Source organism: Rhea pennata, chromosome 3, assembly GCF_028389875.1.
Source record: "Rhea pennata isolate bPtePen1 chromosome 3, bPtePen1.pri, whole genome shotgun sequence".
NCBI classification, from domain to species: domain Eukaryota; kingdom Metazoa; phylum Chordata; class Aves; order Rheiformes; family Rheidae; genus Rhea; species Rhea pennata.
The window spans coordinates 20,984,558-21,007,682 of record NC_084665.1 but is presented as its reverse complement, the minus strand read 5'-3'; the positions used below and the strand labels follow the sequence as shown (position 1 = coordinate 21,007,682).

Sequence of the window (23,125 nt, the reverse complement as noted above, 5' to 3'; positions counted from 1 at the left end):
CAACAATTTCAGCAAGGTGGTTATTTCTGTGGTTGTTACTCTGTCGTTCAATCACAACATGCAATTACTATAGCAAACCTTCTGTCATATTGCCCACATTTTCACACTTGTCAGAGAAAAAGTCATAGATTAAATAATATGGTTTACAGTACTGTTTAGTTATGAATTTTGTAGCTGTATTTTAATACAAGACAAAAATGTTCTGTTGAAGCAGAGCTCAAAAGAACAAGAACCAGGGGAACATTCTCAGGAAGAAAAACAAGAACCGTTGCCATACAGATCCCATTAGCACAAATGGAAATTTCTCAGTGTTAATAACCTTTGCATCAGGCTGAAAACACAAGCAATTAGAGCCCCATTTTGGAGTCACTGCATGTGCAGATCTCTCACTGAAATCAACAGGAGTGTGGAGAAAGGGCAGAACGAAGAACTGGGCGCTTGATATCATCATGCTTTTTTTTTTTTTTTTTTTTTTTTTTTATTTTTTTTTACCTTTTTAAAGTCCTTACCCCACTCAAAGCAACCTTTCAGTTATTTCTTAATTCTCTTCAGTGTGTAAATAAGAAATTGTAAAACCATTTTTTAACCTTTTTGTAAGACAATACCATCAATAGATGTAAGTTCTTCATTTCATTCATTTTCTCCATTGCTTTCTTTGATTGCTTTTTTCCTGTGCTGTTTGTTCTCGATAATGGATATCTATTTAACATACATAGCTGTTCAGATGTATACGCACTGCTTTTGTCTCTCGTGCTAAATAGTTTGTATGAATGATAAAGTATTAGCAATGCTAGTGGTTGTTCCATATAACATTTCTTGAATAATAATGCAGCCTCTGCTTTAGACCTTTTCATATCTGTCTCTGTTAAAAAGAAAATAAAAATCAGAGCAATAGCACGAGGATCCCAATATGCTTAAAAAAAACGAAAGGCGTATCTGGGGGCAACTCAACCAGAAAAGGCAGGGAAATCAAAGTGATAGCTGTATTTTTCATTTGATTAGTCAGTGCAGTTTTCTCCATTCACTTGGGAAATGTATGTTAAAAAAGAAAGAAAAATCTTTATGCTTTTTCTTCTGTTTTGCTGCTTTTACTGTTTTAAAAATATATGCACCAACTATTTCCATACAAAGCATTTGAAAATAGGGAGAACTTGACAAGGCTTTCAGCATGATTTGAATCCGATACAAAAAGTCTGTCTGGATCATTATATTACACAGGAGGACATGGACAATTAAAGTCATGCTTCCATTTAAAACTCTCAACCTTGCATTTTTGCAGCAGCACCTAGTGAGTGAAAGAATAAATGTCTAGAAAAGGGTGAAAGCTGGAAGAGATTAGGAGAAATATGTTCTCTAGTTTTTCACTTGCTTTTCCAATGTGTTTGATGGCCCTCCTTGCACTGACATCGAAGTTGTATAGAGAAATATTCTGACACATTTACTAATGGCAAGTGAAGTATAATCCACAATCAATGAAACTGGTGGAAATACTGTCGGAGTTAATGAGGAAATACGTCAGGATGTTCAAAATGGGATTGGAATTCCTTGAGGACTCCTTATTTTCTGAGTGCCCAGTTGAACACATTGCCGCTGATTTTTCCAAAACTCTCTTTCAGAGAATGTTGATTTCCATTTTGTGAACCAATCTGATGTACCAGAAATCAGGTCTCCTGAATTGCTAGGCCATTTGTTGGTAGCGTAGGCATAGTTCAACTAATTTTGTTTTTTAATTTACATTGCTCAATGGCAATTTTAAAGAGGAAAATCAGTAGGAATCAGAGGTGGATTGAAGCTGATTTTGCTGATTGCCAGGGCTCCAGGTCAAGCCTCAGAAGACAGCAAGGTGCCAGGAGTAGTTGCGCTGCTTCCACAGGTGCTGTAGCAATGCTGAAAGCAAGAAAGGGCCTTAGGAGAAATTTTCAAGGTGGATCTCAAAGCAGATGTGCCACAGCTGTAAGGGAAGTTTCCATGGAAGCAGTGATTGCAAGGTGGATGGTAGCCATCTGTCATTTGTGGCAGGTAGGAGGATGGAAAGGAAAAAGTAAAGCGGGGTGACCGAGTATAAATAGGGAGGAGAAAAATACTGCGTCAAGGGACCTGATGTTAGCCATATAAATAGCTGTAAAGCCTGAATCTAGGAACCCTAGGAATTAAGCTAAAAAATACAAATAACCTCCTCAGTTTTTAAAAGGAATCCCAAGTTGTCTTTGTCATGATTTATGCGACCAGACCTCCTCAATAGAATTACAGTCGCGTAATCCACAACTGCTGTTATTTATTCTGGATAAAGAAGGCAATTTTGACTGTGATCTCCCTTGACATTTCCCAAGGTCCACTCCTGTCTCATACCTTTCATCATCATGTACTTCTTCAAGGCAATCAGTGACTCTCTTACCTCTCTCAAAAAGAAGCATGTATTTCATTCATTCACCCTGGACCAGAGTGACACAGACATTACAGGTTAGGGGAGATCAATTGCATAGCCCTGCTCTTCTTCACCTGGGAGCATCTTTGAAGTGTGGACAAGGTTGGAATCCGAATAAGACAGTAGCCCACTGTATCAAAGTGGTTATGGTGGCAGGAAAGAAATAAAACAGTATTTTACTCAACAAGGTATCTTCTTCTTTTTTTTTTTTTTTTCATTTTACAATCTGTGTCAATGGCAGTTGGAACTACTAGACCTGCATTAAAATTACATATTACTTATATAAATGGGAGCTATAAATATCACAAATAGTAAAACTAAAATTGCACCGAGTTTCAGGAGACAGTATGTCTAAAAGCTACAAAATTAAGGACATTTAGAGGAAAGCCTCAACCTCCATCTGCCCTTAATTTACCTCATTATTCTTAGTTGTCACAGAGTGATCTCAATACTGCATTAATGTCATATAATGGCTTTTTCTTGCAAGGTTGACTCAGATCTGAATCAGACCACAGAAAAAATGCAGCTATATTTTGGGAGTATGTTGGGTTAGTTAAACCAGTAAGGATAGACTAGCCTAGTGTTAAAGATGAAGCAGCTATTCATTGTTAGTGAAATTAGTAAATACTATTTTACCTAAGTATCTCCTTTCAGATATTTTCATATTAATGCAGCCTTGTGGGTTCTTACTTCTTTTTCCTTTCATTTAAAATATTATTAATGCAAAGCTAATGTTGATCCAGATGTGTGGCACAACAGCGATTTGGACCAGGGCCCTGCACATCACATTTGAGCTTGTTAAACATATATTGCTGCAACAGAGAGACCTGTGTGCAAGAGATGCTACTGTTATATTTGAGATGTCCTCTCCTGTCAGCTTGCCTGGGTTCAGGGCGGGGCTCACGGTGCCTGCATCCTTCTGAGTACAACGTGTGTTTCCGTTCCTGCACGCCCTATGGTGGAAATCACCCTGGACTACCAGGAGACTGTGCTGTGGCCAGCAGATCTGTTTTTCCCAGCTGTGCTCCTGGACCTAAGGATAATGTGCAAGATGCAGGCTGCTGGGTTATTCTTAATTAGCCCTTTGGAGAAACAGAGCCTGTTAGCTGGCCTGGAGCACTAAGGTTTCTGGTGCCTGCTCAGCGCTGGCACGTGTGTGGGGGGTGGGAGGTGACAGGACTGTGCCAGACAGACGTTCTCCTGGACTCCTTTAAGCTCTCCCTGGCCATTTCACCTGTGAAGCTGACTACTGTGTGTGATGATCTCATGAAGCTGGAGAATTTGAGGCCATCAGTTTTTATTAAAAGTAATTTTGTATTGAATCAGTGGAAAGAATATCCCTGTGGTTAGAACTCGAGGGAGAGTTCCTTGAATATGCTTTCTGGCAAACATGGATGGTTTCCTGTGCTTAGGGAGGGATTTGTTTCACCTAAATTTAGCTTAGGTATCTTCACTCTGTAGTCAGTGGTTCCCCATGAGAGCAATTAATCTGACCTGAAACAGCTGAATTACCATCTCTATTAACTGCAGAGAGAACTTTAGACAAGAAGTCCAGTCTTTAAATGGCTTAACTGAGCTGAAGCTGGATTCTGGCTTTCCTCCTTCTTCATGTTACATGCGTTAAAGTGAGGTCAGTGGGTCTTTGCAGGATGCTGTGAGGAGAAATATGCTGGTGGGGGTGAGATGTTCAGATATTACTCTGAAGGAGGCTTCTGAGCCTAAATACATGGACCCTTAAATACATTTTTTTTTGATTTGAGTATTATTAGTCTTTGAAATATATTTTGTATCCTTCATTTTAAAAAGTAATAAAGGCTATATCTGAGTTGTCCTTATAAAGGAAGTTGCATATTCAAGCTCCTCTTCTTCATAAAATGATTAAATACTGATCCTTCAGTGGCTTTAAAGGAAAACCTAGCAACCATTCGACATTCTATGGTGCAGGAAAGGCTGATGCAATACAGGACACAAAGGAGAATATCCCTTTCTCTTTTTGAAAAATGCAAGGCGATTTTTAAACTTCTTGCTCTATGGCATCCAGGAAATTCATAACCATCGTCTATTGGGACTAAATGTATGTCAGAAATATGCTTCAGAATCAATTTGTTGTCATTCATTGAAAGCACAGTTCAGAGTGGATTGGGATAGAAAATAAGTTGAGTTTAAAATCTGTTTTAGCTTCTCTTTCAGTGTTCTGTTTTTCCCTCCATTTTTCTGTGTTTTTATTGTTGTAATTGCTGTGTTTCTGTATTTCAATTGTAATGGCTTCTAAGTGTCTTAGGCAGTTGCTGTCTTATAAATCCAATTACTATGTGTCTATCTGTAGTATATTATTATGCGTGAGGTGAATTGAAAACCGTCTGGACTGTGGGGCTCAAAAGGTTATGGTCAATGGCATGAAGCCAGCTAGCAGCCAGTCACCCAGGGGTCAATACTGGGTCCAGTGTTGCTCAAGTTATTCATCAGTGAGCCAGATGAGGGGACAGAGTGTACACTCAGCAGGTTTGCTGATGATCCAGGACTGGGAGCAGTGGCTGATGCGCCAGAGGTCTGTGCTGCCATTCAGAGGGACCTCGACAGTCCGGAGAGATGGGCAGAAGGGAACCTCGTGGTGTTCAACAAAGTGAGGTTCAGGGTCCTGCCCTGGGGAGAGATAACTACATTCCTCAGGACAGGCTGGGGGCTGACCTACTGGAGAGCAACTTTGCAGAAAAGGACCTAGTGTTCCTCCTGGTGGACAACAAGTCAACCATGAGCCAGCAATGCGACCTTGCAGCAAAAAAGCCCAGTGGTATGCCTTGGGCTGCATTAGGCAGAGCTTTGCCAGCAAAGGGCCACAAAGATGATTAAGTGAATGGAGCATCTCTCATACCAGGAGAGGTTGAGAGCTGGGACTGTTCAGCCTGGAGAAGGGAAGACTCAGGAGGATCTTATTAGTGCATGTGAACACCTGACAGGAGCAGGAAGGGTGAAGAAGATGGAGCCAGACTCTGTTCAGTAGTGCCCAGTGAGAGGCAATGGGCACAAACTGAAACACAGGAAATTCCATTTGAACGTAAGAAAAAACTTTCTTCTAGTGAAGGTGGTCAAACACTGGCGTTGGTTGCCCAGAGAGGTTGTGGATATGCTCTGTCCTTGGAGATGCTTAAACCCAACTGGACACCTGCCTGAGCAACCTACTCTAGTTGACCTTTGTTGACCTGGGGTTTGGACTAGACAACCTCCAGAGGTACTTGCCAACCTTAACTGTTCTGTGATTCTGTTTGAAACATGAGCAGATATCTTTTTTCTTTTTTTTAGAGAAAATAGTTCTATAGAACATGTAACTTTATTACTGAAGAAATTTGCATACAAATATTTCATGATTTTTAAAGATGTCTACCAAACTTAGTCTTTAGTTCCTCTCTAAGCTTTCCATTCTCACTACAGATGTAGAAATACTAAAAAAAAAAGAAAAGAAAAGAAACAAAGTTGTCCACTCAGCTGAATTTATATCTGCAGAAATCAAATACATAATTTGATCAATTTTCAGTTTCATTCTTTTCCCAGGCAGTTAATTTAACCATTACTTTTAATTATTAAAAGATAATTAATTTAAAAATATTTAATTACAATCAATTGCTGTTTTTTGGCAAATGGGTCATCAAAGAAAGAGCCCCTTCAGTCCCCTGATTGATTTAGTGTGGAGAACAGGAATCATCATCAAAGTTGTTCTTTAGGCCCTTTTAACCTCACAGGTGGCTTCTTTCAGTACTTGTGCTTCTCCATAAATATACAGACTTTGTGGGAAGGCTTTGGATCAATTTTTATTTTAAATTTGATTACTGCTATGTATCATTTTCTAGGCCAGTTGTCCACCAATTGTGTAATATTGACTTACATTTTAGTAAATGAAGGTGTATTAATCCACCAGACTTCACTTGTGGGTCTCGATTTGTTTTGGGGAACTTCAGCTTGAAGTGTTTGACCAACATTTTGGCAGCCATCAGGACCTCCTTTGAGGACCTCCTCTTAGCTGGCATATAAACGAGGTACGCAAAATCATGGTGCACTTATGTTTCCATCAACAAAGTCCCCTTGCTGCTGAACATCTTTGCCACCCACATGCCAATGTTTCTGACAGTGCGGGATATTGTAGCTTGTGAATCTACCAGTGCACAAACAGGGAAGTTGTTTAATGTTTATATTAATGTTTAAATGTTTGTATGTGATCTGTTGTATCCAGAAGAACACTTCCATTTCTGTGGAAATTACTACTTTGGTATTCTTTGAAGATAGATTAATAAACATGCTAATATGTTGCGTAATGAAAGCTGAGTTTAAACATTCTCGTATTTAATTCTTCCATTTATTTTTTCTTATTTTCAGAATGTGAAATTGCATTAGAGTTTTCTATTACTAAGTTTTTTTTTTTTGAATGATAGTCACTTGCAAAATCTGTTATTCATTAAATTACAGCTCAGAAATGTAACAAATATAGAACTCATGGCAGAAGATTAAGACTGGCAGATAATATAAGTTTTTATTTTATTCCAAATATCCATATAAGGATTCTTAAAAGGTGATAGGATGGTATTTTATTTGGTGGTTTATGAAGTGGTTTGTTTTTGCAAGTTAATTGTTCTAGTAAAGGTAATAGAAACTTAACTCTAAATGTTTCATGTTACTTCTACCTTAAATATTTAAGTAGTTACTCAGTGAATATTCTGTACAGTTCAAGTAGTAGTAGAATAGCCGCCAAATTTATAGCTTTGTATGCTTTTTGGAGTCATATGACTTTATGAAACAAAATTTTCAAAAGCATCTAAGGAACTCATTTGCAAAAGGAGCTTGGACAGGTCTACAGGAGTGGGTGTTGCTGATACTGAAGTTAGTTCACGCACATGGAAAAATGATGCTGTAATTGGGTTTAGATGATAGTGACTTGGAGCACTTAAGTTGAAGCAGACTAATGGTTATGGCAGAGAAAAGGGATAGTAATTTACTGGTTTTCCTGGTGCTAACTGGCATTGCTTGTTGTTTGACTGGTGCTGCCTCGTGCACTTCAGCCCCTTTCGCTGTCCTAGAGCTCTGTAGATCAGCCTGCTGCCAAGCTGCTGGCATAGGTGATGCCATTTGCCATTGCATGCCCCTAGTCAGTGTCGGCACAAGGGAGCTGTCAGCATTGCGGTATGGCGAAGTGGCATCTGGATTTCCTTGCTCCCTGGGGAGAGGTGGATATTTTGAGAGCTCTGGAGAAGATTGTTATAGGAATGTATCCAAAGGCATTGTAAGAGGGAGACCAGACAAGGTCAAGCCTTGCATGTTCGTCATCCTTTGGCCAAAACCAAGAGATGGCAAGCATTTTGCAAGAAATTCAAGAATATAAACCAGAGCCAAGATATATTTGTTATTTAACCTAAGAGGAGTATGGGAGTACTGGGGCTTAATGCTCTACTGAAGCACTCCGGGCAGTGGGCCCCAGTAGGTAAGTGGTACTATCATACACGCCTGGTATTGTGTATATGTGTACCAACTGTCCGGGTGGATGCTGCCACGATGAGAATGGATGAACTTGAAGGCCTTCTAGATTTGAATCCCTTTGTTGTATGTTCAAAATAATGATTGCAATAGATTTGGAGCATGTGCAGCTAGAAGTTAAATATCATGTGTTGGCACTGAAGGAATTTAAAGGTCATCTATAAGGCTTCAATGACCATGCTCTCTCTTCCATTTCATAGTCTAGACTGATAACCACAATTCATCTCAAAATATCAGCCACACTTAGAGTGATGTCTGCTAGTAAGAACTACAAAATGCATGTCACCAACAAAAAAGAGCAGCTGAAAATTCTTTATGTCCAGCCAAACAGAAATCTCATCCCCTTTCCATTTCCTGATCTAGCTCTTCTGTATTCCCAGCCTTTGTAGCACCATGACCATGTGCTCTGAATAGTAAACTTACCCTGCTATATTCCCCCCACATCTCTTTTCCACCCACTAGGATTCAAATGATAAAATGTTATGAGAATAAGTGATTTACTACTCTAACAACTGATACCTTTTAAAATAGTTTACTTTGTGGTTTAGCTGATACTTAGCTTCCATAACATTGCGCTACAGTCTTGGTAACAGCACTTCAGAACACTATCATGTATTTGCGGTAGCTCTTGATTGTTGCATGTTAAAAGATACTTACAGCACGATAGCTAGACTTTTTTTTCTGGCAGAAAGTATTTTATTTACACAATAAAGATATGTTGGTTTAGATGCATGTAAAAAGTCATAGGCATAGTAAAGTGACATGAAAAGCAGGACATTATTAATCCATGAAGTTCTTCGGAATCATTATAAATATTTATTTATCTTACAGTCAACTTTCTGAAAGTCACATGGGAATTTAAGGTACAGAAAGTCCTATATTTTAACTTTAACTGTACAAAGCAGAGCTTTTTCTAGCGTAGGTAGCTTTCCCTTGCAAACCCCTGTGGAGTCCCTCTTGCATTCACCCCAGTGTGTCACAGCAGCGCGGATTCATCAGGGCTCTTAACAAGCAATTTTCTCTCTGCCCACTCAGCCGACACTTCAGTGCATGAGGCAATCACCAACCATATGACCAGCAATCTAGCGAAGGTGCTCAATATCCTCTTTTTAGGATGTGAATGCCTTCTACACAGAAGAGCTCATCCTACTGTAATGTTTTGGTATAAATGAAGGAAACTGGAAAACAAAAGCTTGGCTCCAGCTTTAAAAACAATGAACTACAACACCTATAACAGAATATCAAAGGTAGTGTAGTCACCTAGGTACCCAGAAGACTGGCTGAGTTTTGGGTTGGGTCCTCTGAGTGGCTAGATGAGACACTTTCTTCTTGTTGAAGCGAGGATTCAAGTTTCTGTGCATCTGACATGGAGAATGTTTTCGCACTTTGGATTTGGAGCTTTATTTTGGAGTCTTTATTTGGTCTGGATTTTAGTGTTTTTTGCAGTTTCTTAATGCTACTAAAAAGCTGTATGGATAGTATTTCAAAATGGAAGATAGGTTAATTATTTTGGTCTTTAAAAAACAGATAAAGAACAACTGCACTTCTTGACCATCATGGAAAATACAGTTGCACTGATGCAATGTAAAGGCCAAAACCGAGGACAAGCTTCCAGTGGCAGGCAAATTAAAGAGAAGAAGGTTAGAAAAAGAGGATCGGAACAGATAACTCTTTGCAACGCTCAGGATCATGTGAACCTTCATGACGCTCTGAAGGAAGATGACCAGGAAGGGGATGTAACCAGCATGGGCTGACACAGGTAGACATTGCCATAACTGAGCAAAGGCTGCCTGCTTCCTCAGATTATGGAAAGGGACAGAGAGATGAAGGGGCAACTTCTGGAGCTCAAAAAAGAGCAAGCCATTTGCTTGCCTGCATCTTTACCTAGAGTTGGCTGTCTGCTCCTCCTCTAGCATCATGCCTGCATCACAGATCCCAGAGAGCTATGGGTACACAGAGCGAGTTTGCTGCATGGACAGTCTACTGCTGCTCCTCTGCTCCTCCAGACAGAGATGCTGAGAGTAGCAGTCTTTTTTAAAATCTGCAAGCTCATATGAGAGGTTTTCTGCAGCTGCATTGCAAGTCTAAACCAGCAAGGAGACTGACCAGGAAGAAGCTGCTCTGAAAGTATAAAGCACAAGACCAGATTTTTCTGTCTGAGAGAATCTGTGTTACCCTGAAGCTTACTGTGTTAGCTTATGCTACTGTTTTGCATGGAACACATTTAGCTACCTTATACCCCAAAAGGTTAAGAAATTTTGACTTTATTATACTAAACAAAGTCAACTAGTTTTTTAGTCATGTTAACTAAAAACTATTCCTATTTATAATTTTGGTGAAAATAAGGACTTTTTAAAAAGGAGTTTGTGAGCTCTCTGTGAAGATTCAGTAATGAAAGTTGCTTGAGGGAATGGCTGTCAAGCATGAACATTAATTATAGTCTCCATTCATGAGGTGATGCAATAGAAATCAGAGAAGGTTCAATTTGTATTTCATGTAATTTTTGCCTGCTGGAAAAAAAGTATTTACATTGTACACGGCAGAAATGACAATGGGATGCCCACTCAGAAAGCTGAGCACTTAATTTAAAGAAAGTCCTTGCTCTGTGGAAGCAATTATGAGGACTGCAGTGGGAGGCATCTGGTCATGTAGACACAGCGATTGTATTCACCTAACAGATAACAGTTAATACATTGCAGCTCAGTGTGAACTAGAACCCCTTGCTGTAGACAAGCCCTTAAGTATTTAAATACCCAACTCCCTTTTGTTGAAATGTCTCAGAGTCCAACTTGGCCTCCACATGGCGACTATTGTAAATGTTCCCCATGAAACTGCATTACATTTCATCCTAATTAGCACTACCATCTTAGTAAAGAAACACGAGATTAAAAAGTACAAGAGTAGGTACTCACATCCTTTCCTAAAGGAACTAAATCAATTCCAATTCTGCAGTATACACGGAGCTGACTTGATTTGGCCTCCTTCTCTAGATGATGGTAGCAACGCAGTATGAAGTGGTTGCTATTATTACTTGGGTTTTGTTCCAGAGTTTTATCCATTTAGAGTGTTGTCAGGATAGCCTTTCTTATTAGCCCCCAAACACTATTTTGGTAGCAAAGAAAGTAAAGGTTAGTCAATAAATAGCAGTCACTTGCAACAAATTAAGATGAGAAATATTTTGTTGTGGTAATAGCAATGAATATATCTCGATGTGAAATTGAATTTTTTATTGAAATCAAATATATGATTAAGATACTATTCTGCACAGAAAAGGTTAGAAACTTCAACATCTTTTGTCTATCAGCCAAATATTGTACAGTGTTGGTATCCATGCTGTGAGCTCACCATTACTGCTCTGCCAGTAATTTCAGCCTGGCATCTAGACTAACTTGCTTCCCTAGGAGTCGAGAAGAAATACAGTTGACAGGTGATCTCAGGTGTAGGCCTTTGTAGAATGAGTAAAAGCACTGTCATATTTTATGAAATTGCATCTGCTGCTTATACGCTGTGATCATCTCTCAGTGAGGGAGAGAGCGGAGTTCGTCTCCGTTATGGCCACAGACGGGTGTTCGGAAGGAGCCAGATGAGATTTTACACACTCTTGCAGCTTCATTCAAATGTGTTTCGGGTCCAGGATGGAAACTGGAAGCAAGGTTGCGGTTATGCTGTGTCTGCGCTGTAATTTTAAAATAGGTGTACTAAACAGCTCTTAGGCACACCACCAGAACTGCAAGGTGAAGATCGCTGAAGAGCCTCAGAGCTGCGTAGTCTGTGAACGGCAGCAACCAAACGTGGTAAAAACGTCCGCCATGCGATGCAAGAGAAGCGGAGCAAAGCGGGCGTCTGCGAGGCTCCGGCGGCCGCCGCGCCGAGGCCGCCCCGCGGAGCGCTGCCGCCCGTCTCGGGAGTACCTTACGGGTCAGCGCGGAGGCCCCGGCCAGCCCTGTCTCGCCGGAGCGGCGCAGCGCCTGCCCGAGTCCTTGCGTCCTCCTTCCCCGGAACCCGAGCAGTAGGTGAGGCACCTGCCGTCCATCTGGAGCGAGACACTTGGACTCAGAATAACTATGCCTTTTAACATCTGAAATTTCCAGAGTGGTAAACTTTAAAATCTGTTGTTAGTCTGCATAAAACCATCCTTTCTGCTTCCCTCTTTTCTTTTTATTTTACTATTATTTTTTTTTTTTTTATTTCCACAGCCGGGTCTGTTGCCACCTCAGCCTGAGCTCTGTAACCATATGCATTTTTTTACTCCATTCCTCATTTCCTTAGAGAGCCAATTCATTGTGATTTATTGGGTACAAACTAAAAAGCTAAGTATTTTTCAGGATGTAAGCTGTAGTGGCTGTGAGAAGGAATGAGACTATAATTCTACCCGGCTGTATTTGACTTAAGCATTTTCAGAGGGGATTGGAGGACGTATTCTTTCCATTAGACCTCTCCTTTCTTAATCACCGTTCCCTAATTAATTCCCCGGTTAAATGTAAAGCAAGCATTAACTTTGAATAATGTTTGCCTGCGGGACTGACAAAGAATTCCTTTCTTTTGCATGGTGACTCCTGGCCAGGGGATCTGGTGCAAGCTGGAGGGCAGGTACTTGAGACTTCTGTCCCAGGTGCTCCTGGACCTTTGAGCTGTGCTCCTGGCCGGAGGCAAAGGTGGTATCACCTGTCGCCTGCAGATGAGGAGACCATCTCTCTCTGTGTTGTGAAGCCATGCTGGTAGCACGGCTTTGGTTCCTTCCAGTGGAAAGCTGAGTCCGATTTGCAGAAATGCAAATCTCTAGACAAAACGTCCAGTTAAGAGAAAAGCAGATTGCTATTCCTGCTAGCAGGGTGTATGTTTTTTCTCTTAGTAGCTGTCTTTCGTCGCACGATATGCGCTCTCTGGTGCCTAAGCTGGCGCAGAAAGGTTCCCTTTCCTTCTGCTCGCCACCTTCTCGGGCCTCTCACCGCACCAGTTTGCAGGCCTCTGACTCCAACCAAGACACTGTGTTTCGGCCTGGGAAGAAGTGAGGTTAAAAGAGGAAGCCCCTGCATCCAAAAGGACGATGTCTGAGCGTATTTTACCACTGAAGAAACGCTGTCTGACTATACTAAGGGATAAGACTCTTTTCTACTCTACTGGCTCAAGGCATTAATTTTTAACTCAAAAGGAAGTTTTAATAACGATTCTGGGTTGCTGATAGCTTGAGGGGAGGGATAGACTGCAGCTTTATTAACAGGGCAGCAAAAAAACCGTACAGAGTATGTTTCACATAAAGCCACGAAAACGCCTGTGAATTGAATGCTGTAACAGGGAGGGCTGCAATACATAATCTCTTGGTGTTGAAAAACAGATGCTTAAAAATATCCTTGATTTTGATAGAAAGTTCAGAAAACAGAAATCCCACTGATTTTTTTCCCTTTCATTTGTTTTACAGGCATTCCCCTGTATTTCAACAGGAATTTATGGTAAGTAAGGCCTTAGATGTACATTATTGCTTACTCAATTTTTCCTCTTATTACTATTTTGAAGAGTGGTATTTCACATCAGGTGTCTCTTCTATGGTTTTGGTGTTGGTACTGCGTAGCAGAGGCTGTGCCATGCCGGGATGCTGCTGTGCTGGGTTGGTGCAGTTGTGCAGCCAGCAGCGCTGTGGTGGCTCTTCTGCAGCTCCCACGGCCTGCGACCAACCTTTCCATCCAAAAGGCAAGCAAACAAGGCTTCTTGATGCCCCAGACTGGGAAAAAAGTACATTTTCCTCAAGCAAGCTTGCTTGAATAGCATAAAATTATCTCAGCTCTCTTAAGTTTTGCTACCACGTGTTTAACTTAATGATTTATATCCAAAATGCTGCCTGAAGAGTTGGAGGGAAAGGACTGTTATGAAAGTGCATCATTTACTTTGTTGCAATTTTAAGGCAAGCCCAAACTACTAGCCAGCTCTTTTTTTGGTTGATGCTGTGAAGGAAGCAGGCATGATATTTGAAGGAGGAAAAAAGCAAGCAGTTCCATATTTTAAAAGAAATATGGAGACATCTAGGAGAGGAGGTGCAAATTTATCAGGGGATAAAAACATTTTCTGGTTTAGAAGTAATATCAGCTGATTTTTCTTTCAAATAGCTGTGATAAGTGCATACAAATGGTGATAGGTTGGATTACTCGTACTAATTCAAGTGTTTTAGACAAACCAGCTAAGCAGCAAATTAAAAAAAAAAAAAAAAAAAAAAAAGTCATCAAGTACCACAGGAGTATGACAATGCTGTTGCTGTGTGAATATATAACGATTTTTATCTTTTTAACTGAAGTAATTTAAGGATTAACTGATTAGATATTATGGATGGAGGAAAATTCAAAAAATTGGATTATGTACTTATACTTTTTTCTTGTTTTTCACGGAAAATGTAAAAGCTTCTTGTTTAAACACTGCTTGTTTTGATGATGATAAATATGAATTAGTCTTCAATTTAGGTTGAACCTAAATTACTTGTACTGCTGTACCTGTTTCTGCTAGAACTGCACTTTCATTATTCCAGAAGAACATACAGATGCTGTTGCTACAGCACTGAAAGTTACTGGATATGAATCTGGCTGCAGATATAGCTCCCCCTTAGCCCTTTCGATCCATCTCTTGTGCCTTTACTGGCCTTCTAGTTCTCAAGGCTTTGACTTAAATCTTGTTCTTGAAATCTTGACATGGGCATATTTCTATTGCTAGTTTACAAAAGTAGGCAAGACATGATGCAAATATATGGGATCTGGGTAAATTACATGTACAAATAATAGTAGTTCATTTTATTAGAATTGGCATGGTTAATAGAAATCATCCTAGCAGGTGAGGAATATGATATAATGTAAGAGAGGAGAGTTAGAAAAAATCTCTGTTTACAAACTTCAGTTTCCTTTCCTGAGGTAACAGGTGTTTTTCTTGAAGTTAATGTTGATTTTAACTAGAAAGCTGTGGTGTTTCTGAAACATAGAATAGTTATGGCAGAGGCTGTTTCAATAATCATTTGTTGTTTTCACCTTTGTAAAAGAAGTATGGCATATTTCTGCAAGAGTATTCTAGTCTTCTGATGCTATTTTTTGTTGTTCATTTTGGAATATGATCTCTAATTGAGTTTACTGTTTACATTTTAATAAGTGCTTTCTATTTGACAGTGAAAAAAAAAGGAAAAAACTTAGCTGGAGAGCGTGGGAATAGCCTTCTTTCCAGACAGTGAAAAGTACTGCAGGAAAGTGGAGCAATTAAACACAGGATGCTGCATCAGACTAGAGGCATCAATATTTTCAAGAAGGCTTGACAGCAGTTGTAGTGCTAAAACTGTATTACATAATATATTTGAGGCTTAAGGTACACCCAAGCCCCACAAAGCTATGCTTTCATCTGTTTTTTGTTGCTTTTTCCCCTTATAAATGCACATTCCTTTAGAAGGACAGTGTCTAGACAAACAAGTGGGTCAACTTTCTTTCTGGTGGCCAAAGTAGACTGTATTACTATACAGGTTGTACAATTACTTCTGAACTGTGCCAAGAAAATGTTATTCAAGAAACACACAGCCCTGATTTTTCATCCTAGAGCCATGCAAACAAATGCTCTCACTTCAAAATCTGTTGGCTAAAAGCTGAGTTTCACCTCCAAATGGAAGTGGACACATTTGCAAGGTTTGATGGAGTGGATCCAGTTTAGGAATCTGGATTGCATTTTGTTCAAAGGTCTTAAAATTCTTGGTTTGCTTGTCTTTTTTATTATTATGAGAGGATCATAGTTGCACTTCTCTGCAGAGCGAACCTTTCAGGTTTGCCTTGCTGCGGAGCACTCCTTTTCTCTCATAAAAAGGAAACAGGAAGAAGAAAGCAAGCCTCCCGGTGAGGCTTTGGCGAAGGGCAGCTCGCTTTTCCTGAGATGGAATTTGATGGAGGGAAAGCCTGCCTTTCCTCCCCAAACACTCTCCTGACGCTCCATCTTCATCCTTCGAGTTTGAGATGTCGCAGCTTGAACGAGTTAAAGCCCCAAGAAGGCCAGAGGCATTTGCCATTAAGGCACCGTGCCTGAAGCTAAAACTTTGCTTTTAACATGCTCCTGTCTAAAGAGCACAGGCAACAATTTCACTCATGAAGAGTCTTTGCTTTAAAAGTCTGATGACTTCAAATGAGGGTTTAAATCTCTAGCAGTAGCAAGCACCTAGTGCTGATCATTTGTAAAACGGAAAGGTCCATAGATACTCTGGAAAGAAAAATGTCACCTTTTCCTAAGCGATCTCTGGCATCTCTGGTGTGCTTATAAACTGATAATCGCTCCAAGAAAGCAAAGGGTATGAAGATGAGTCTCTCTGTGGATCCGTGGAGTTGCTCTCTCCTGTTGCAGTAGCGCTTTCCTTTGGGACAGCAGCACGGAGTTTGGTGAGTCATGCTGCTTTGGCGGCAGGGCCGGAGGCTCGCCGCTGTGCCATGGTGCCAGGAATCGCCAGGTATCAGCGCCGCAAGCAGCACGTCCTCAGGAGTCGTTCAGTAATACTCAGACACGAGCGAAAGCACAACATCGGCCTTACCAGAGGTTTCCTGTAGGCCATCTAGCTTCTTAAGGAATTTCTTACTTTTTTTCTCTCTTCCCTTTTTAAAAACAATTTTACTGTCTGCTTGAAAAGAAGAAAAAAAGTGATAGAAATAAATCTTCAGACAAATCTGTAGGCCAGAGGGTAAAAACAGTTAATTTAGGCTGTATTGTATCAGATTTTCATTCTACCTACCGTGATCACCATTTACAGATCCACTTTCCCCATAATTACCGTGTTGTTATGTTTGACATGCGGCCAGAAAAAAAAAAAAAAGAAAAAAAAAGAAAGAAAAAAAAAGAATAGTAACAATCTTGCAGCAGTTTTTATGGAAGAGCACCTCATTTTCACGTCTTTAAGGAGACATTCACAGATTGTGGTGTGTGCAGCCTGCAAAGTGAGGAGGGATGTCTGATATGGCACTACAAACATTGTGCCCTGCAAAATTAAAGCAAGCTGGATGTGAGAGGACAGGAATTTTCAAGCTCCATCACATACTCTGTTGAGAGACGATTATGGGGCAGACTGTGCGTGGAAGGACCTGGAGATGTTACTAGCTACGCACACCTATTTGCTGCTTTCTTGTTGTTATTTTGTGGTAATACAGGGTTTGGCTTCTGTTCCTAGATAATATCTTGGTAGCGTAAGCTGTTTTCTGGCAACATAAGCAAGTAGATAGATATTCTTTTAGACTTAGGGAGTGCTAAAGAGGGGGGGGAAAGAGAAAATTTAAAGAAGAGAAATTTCATTTGATATTTCTTTTTGTTTCTGCCTCTGTGTAGCTGTGTATTTTACCTTTGCTTGGCTTTCACTAAAACGTTATCAGCTATCCTTTCTGAGAAAAAAATGATGGCAGTGCTTGGGTTTTGTTAAAAATGTGCACTTGCATTTCTTTTAAAAACGCAGAGAGGAAAAGGGAAGAAAAAGACCAAAAGCTCTGAAAGCACAGAGTGTGTCTGAGGTGATTTAGGCAGTGGAAATGCACAGCTTCAGCATGTTTTAAGCACCCTTATTACATTGGAGTAAGACTTATTTCTTTTAAAATCAGGCCACTAATGCTTACTTGTAGCTTTTGGCCTGGTCATGGCAAAACATTGTGAGGCTGGATTTATGATGTGCTGCTAAAGGAGAGGCTGAAAAGCAGGCTCAGGAAGCAAGGAGGAAGAAAAGGGAGCCAAGCGAAGTAGGCGGCGCAGCTGGCGCGCAGAAGCGTGCAGCCTGTCTGCAGGGCACGACGTAGGGCGTTGCGTTCCCCTGGAGGCAGAGGCCCCTCGGACGGGCGCCAGCTGGGCGCGCTGCTGGCGTGACCTCCCGTGGGTCCTCCTCAGCACCCGCGCCCGGCTCGTGCTGCCGATCCGCAGCGAGCGAGTCCAGGGAGGCGATCCGGGAGAGAGTACAGCCCGGGACCGCCGGGCAGGCGTGCTGCTGAGGGATGGGGAAAGCCCTCTGAGCGCCTGAGGCGGGCGGCAGACCCGAACGTCTCCAAAGGCAGCATAAATTCCTGCCGCAGGGCTAAATGTTGAGGCAGTCTACTTCCATCTGTTATCTCTCATTTTGCATTGGCATTTCATGTGTTTTTTAATGAGCAGTTCTAATAAGAGTTGCACTCCCTTCTGCCCAAAGAAGGGCAGTTAGCTGTGAATTTTTCAGAGCCGCTAGACACAGGAGGATGATAGGTGACCACAAAGCAGCCTTGTCTTCATCTCAGGTCGGGTGCTGTGAGTCTCTGCAACCATCACAAGGGCCTGACGCGCAAGGTGATCATCAGCATTCAATACTGGGGCATCAGTAACAGGCCTTCAGGAAGTAAAATTAAAAAGGAAAAGAAAGAAAGAAAGAAAGAAAGAAAGAAAGAGGTGAGGGGACACAAAAATTATCACAGAGGATGTCCGTGAGCAGCGGTGGGTAAAAAATCCAGTAGCAGACATAGAGAAACTTGCCCTTAAGAAGATTCTGTGATACTACTAAGCCGATTTTTTAGCCTGATAAACAGCTCCTCATCCCTCAACCGCATCAACATTTGTGACATTACTGTATGGATTTAACAGACATTTTTTGTAGCTCATTGGGAAGTTAATTGTATTTTGTCATTTACCTCATAATTTGGGATATGTAATATTTTAGCAAGAATGAAGATTTACTGTAACTCATTTTTTTGTTGCTTCTTTGGGAGTGATCACCAGTTAACTGAGATTATTATTAAAATTAAAAATAGTAGCAACTATTAAATGGCTATTGTAATATTCAAGTAATCCTAGAAATCTAATTACTACTTGTAAAAAAATTTGTTACATGCATTATTTAACAGTGTTCTTATTTCAGACAGTGTAGTATCTGTGATACTAATTTGTCTTTCCTCACATTTTAAATACTAAAAAGTTATTACTGGAAAGTGTAAATCAATGAGCTCTCAACAGTCTAAAATTAACATTCGTATGACACATTTAGTAAGAAGATCTGACTTGATTTCAGAAGAGAGACTTAATAAGCTCTATTTTTCAATGGAAACTGGCATTTTATGGATATCATAGTTGGACTATCGAGAAATTTATCTATTGTGAAGTTCTTGCTGACTGTCCAACTTAGAGCATTTCTGCTGAATATTAGACGAGAAATATGAACCTTGATTAAAACAACATTTAGTGACCATCTTTAAAAATACTCCTTCTAAAGCTTAGATTTGTAAACACTGAGTAATTTCTCCTTGTCTCCTTCCTGGTCTCACTTTTTCTCTTCCCTTTTCTCTTTAGGAAGAGAGAGAGAGGGACTCCGTAGTTACTTCTTTTCTTTAAAAACATTGGAAGCCCAAAGAGATCAAGGCTTTGTAAAGTCTGGAAAGCCAGTAACATCTCCAAAGGCATCAAAAACATATTACCCTTTGAACACATTTATCCTTTCTTTCCACGAATTTTTTAAGTTTTTTTGTAGACAAACTATTCTGCAAAATATAAAATAGCTGGAAGAGATTTCTGGTATCCTGAAAACATATTGCTGATATCAGCTATAATGTTTGTTTTGGTATTTGTGGCTTTCCCATTCATTAGTGGCTGATTCTCTATTGCCAGGATGAAGGTTAAAACTGTGTGCGAGTTGTATATCAGTTACATCACTTACTTGCCTCTTTCAAGCTTTCCTTGTTGATATTGTCATGGTAGTCCTGTATGTTTGTCCTACAACTCTACGCAATCAGGACTGAATCTAATTTGTTATAAATCTAATTAAGGTAAGAAAATCAAGATACATGGACTTTGTGCTCAAGACCTTAAATTAACATGGTACATAGAGTAGACAATATTTTCTGGTAAAAGGCCCAATTATCATTATGAAAAAGCTTTCTTTGATGTAATCTTCTCCTCTTCCTTCTACCCTCCATCCCAGAATGAACATGTCTCTAAAACTGAACTTTGAGCCCAGTCTGTCGCTAAATCCCACCATCTGCATTGGCTTTAGTGATCAAGGAGCATGCTGTGGCATCATGGAGGAAGCCAGATGCTATGGAAGGATGCCCTTGTTCAAAATTACGCTGTTTCATTTTATTTAGCTTTACATTTATAAAATGGAATCAAGTGGCTTAGCACAACCTGGAAATTATTGACTGAAAGAATCACAGAATCATAGAATCAGTAAAGTTGGAAGGGACCTCTGGAGATCATCTAGTCCAACCTCCCTGCTCAGCAGGGTCACCTAGAGCATGTTAGACGGGGTTGCATCCAGACGGGCCTTGAAGATCTCCAGAGAAGGAGACTCCACAACCTCTCCGGGCAACCTGTTCCAGTGCTCTGTCACTCTCACAGGGAAGAAATTACCCCTCACCTTCAGGCGGAACTCATAAGAGATATGAGGCTATCATTTGGATAGCTATTCAAATGTTTAAATCAACTAGTTGTGTGTGTATATTGCTATTGATAACAACATCTCTATATAGCTTTTCATCTTGAGAAGTCAGCATTCAGAAGCAAAGACAAAGATACTCTTTTAGGAGCCTATAAAGCTGTGAGCAACCTGATCCAAGTTTGAAATTGCACCTGCCTTGACCAGAAGGTTGGACCAGGTGACTTTCAGAGGTCCATTCCAAACTGAGCTTTTCTGTAATTCTGAGTTTCTGGTATATTTTCTTCACTGACAAATGAGATTCCTGTCAAAAAATGACCCCACTATTTCAGATCCATGGTGAGATCTCATCAGGTGCTTTTGCAAAGTAGCATTTTTTGTAAAAGGATTACATCATGTTGTGGATTAACCATATTCCTGAAAAAATGTCATGTGATAACTTAGCAATTGTAAGAACACCTTTTTCACACCTTGCACATTTTTATTACTGAAAATGTTGGGTATGAAGTATCTATTACCTTTGAGTTTTAAAACATTGTAAAAAGAAAGATGACTAGTTTAATGCTTCCAGTCAAATTTCATGATGCAGTTGAGCTTTCCTGAAAGGGTGAACTTTATGTAAAATTAACCCAGTTAAAGAATAGATATAATCTTGGCAGCTGTAAAACTACTTCTTGGCTCAAAAGCTTGCACCAGAGCTGATGCACACATGGTAGTGGTGAGTTCATTTACTTGTGCCACTGTGGTGTAACTGGTCTTGTATGTAATCTTAATTATACATCACAAGTTCTGTATACCTCAGCAGCCAAAAGAAGATTTAAAAAGTGCCTAGGGGTATGTTTTCTAGTCCTAGATCATCACCCACAGTCATTTTAATACAGAATAATTGTTCTATCTGATGTTTGCAACTGCAGACTGTAGGGCATATTCAGTTTGTACTGAATTCCACTCATGCCTTGAAACTTCTGTGAGAATGACATAGTCATATTAGTCTGTGCTTGTGTTTCCTTAAATTGTTTTAAAAGTCCCAAGATGCTAAAATTGACTAGGAGTAATAGTTGTGGTGTAATATATATCAATTAGCTTTACCTTAAAGGTTTTAACTACATCCTTTTGAACTTCTACGACTATGTTAGATATTAAACATGTCTGGGGAAAACAACAGCTCTTTCTTATTCTTTGGTTATTTCTGGTGCACAGGGATACTGTAGTCCAGACTAATCACAGAATATTGTAGAGTTGTCCCTTTTTTTGCCCTGTTTTACATTCTTCATGGCAAACATTGTCTCTTACTGTACAATTTATGCGATACCTACCATAATAGAGCCTGGACAGTGCTGGAAACCCTAAATACTACTCTAGTGCAAGTACAGAAAGTCATCCTATGTATGAATTTACTGTAAGTTACCATGGTCATCCGTCATTCGTGTTTAGCGTTTGAAAGTTACTTCTATGTACACAAGAAGTACATGTGAGAATCTTGGGGCTTTTAGGTGGCTTGTGAAATATCAAATGCATCATTATTACGGCAGATAGCTTCTCATTTCCTGAAACAAAACAAAAGATCAGCAAAGCAGATTTGCTATTCTGTGTTTCATCAAAGTACCCGAAATTCAATTAAAAGGTGTGTCTGCCTCCAAGGGTCATTCCCTGTATTGTCCTTTTTTCTGCTTCTGTGTTAGATAGGAGTGCTACCATACATCATTGGAAAGGGCAGCTGCAACCACAGCAGAAGAAGAATAGAAAAGTCAAGTCAGTGTAATGAATGACTAAACCTGTTCCTAAGCAGAGGATGCTGTTTCTAAGGGTTCTGTAGTTTTGCAGCCTGCAGTTCTTTGGTGGTGGCTGTGTAAATGAAAGGCTGCCTTAGGCCTGGAAGAGAACTTTTTGTCTTAAGGACTTTTTTAAATCCAGCATGTGCTGTTGGCTGTTGGAAACTCATTCACTTTTCTTCTGCCTAACGGTGAGATTCCCAAGATGATAGTGTAAAATACAGTGAATTGCAACAATGGAAAGAAGCATCTATTATGATGGGCTAAATTTTTGTGAGAGAAAGAGGAGGGGATATGGAAAACCAATTCTACTTCATTTTAAATTATTCTATGAAATCCAAAGACAAGTATACATCAGCCTAAGTCATTGAATAGAAATATCATACCATGGTAATTTAGAAGTTTAATTCTCTTTTTTTATTCCTGCTGCTCTTCTATTAGTTTTCCTTTCCTAATGCCTAATGTGGTTTTGACAGACCAGAGAATTTTAGAATATTCATCTATTTTATGGCATATGATTAACAGCATCCACCTTTTTAGCTCAGAGTTTATAAAATAAAGGTCGTGAAGAGTATTTCCTAGGTGACCTACCTAAAACTTTGTAAAGTAACAGCAGACAAAAACTTATTTGATGATAATACAAGAAGGAATTAATAGGATAGCATTTAAGCACTATATTCTGGAAATACATGGAGGCATCATTAGCAATGATTTTAGTTCATTTTTTCACTTTGTTCATTAGTAATATTTTAAGTGATTATCTGAGGTAGTAGAAAGTGAGACTTGTATACATGCTTCACTTCATGCAAATGGAGTATTTTACTAAAAGTTGTGTCAATGCATAAAATCAATTGCATGCATATGTTTTCAGGATTGAGACATTATTTCTCACATACCAATAACTAAAGCCAAACCTGCTGTTGTGTAGGATGCAAATATTATTAGTTATTGCTAATAAAAACTCAGGTAGTTCTGGAATTATTTCATATCTGATTATCTATCGGGATCCTATTGTTGAATTTAAAATATTTGTCTGCATTACTG

General features: G+C 39.8%; 1 protein-coding gene across 2 annotated transcripts in view; it reads left to right on the top strand.

Annotated features, from left to right (window-relative positions):
* The window catches only part of MACROD2 (mono-ADP ribosylhydrolase 2), an 879,171-nt gene that overhangs the window by 582,376 nt on the left and 273,670 nt on the right, over positions 1 to 23,125 (top strand). For both annotated transcript variants that reach the window (XM_062571756.1, XM_062571754.1), the window contains exon 7: positions 13,365 to 13,395. In XM_062571756.1, the coding sequence (XP_062427740.1) occupies positions 13,365 to 13,395 (31 nt within the window). The remainder of the gene's footprint in view (positions 1 to 13,364; positions 13,396 to 23,125) is intronic.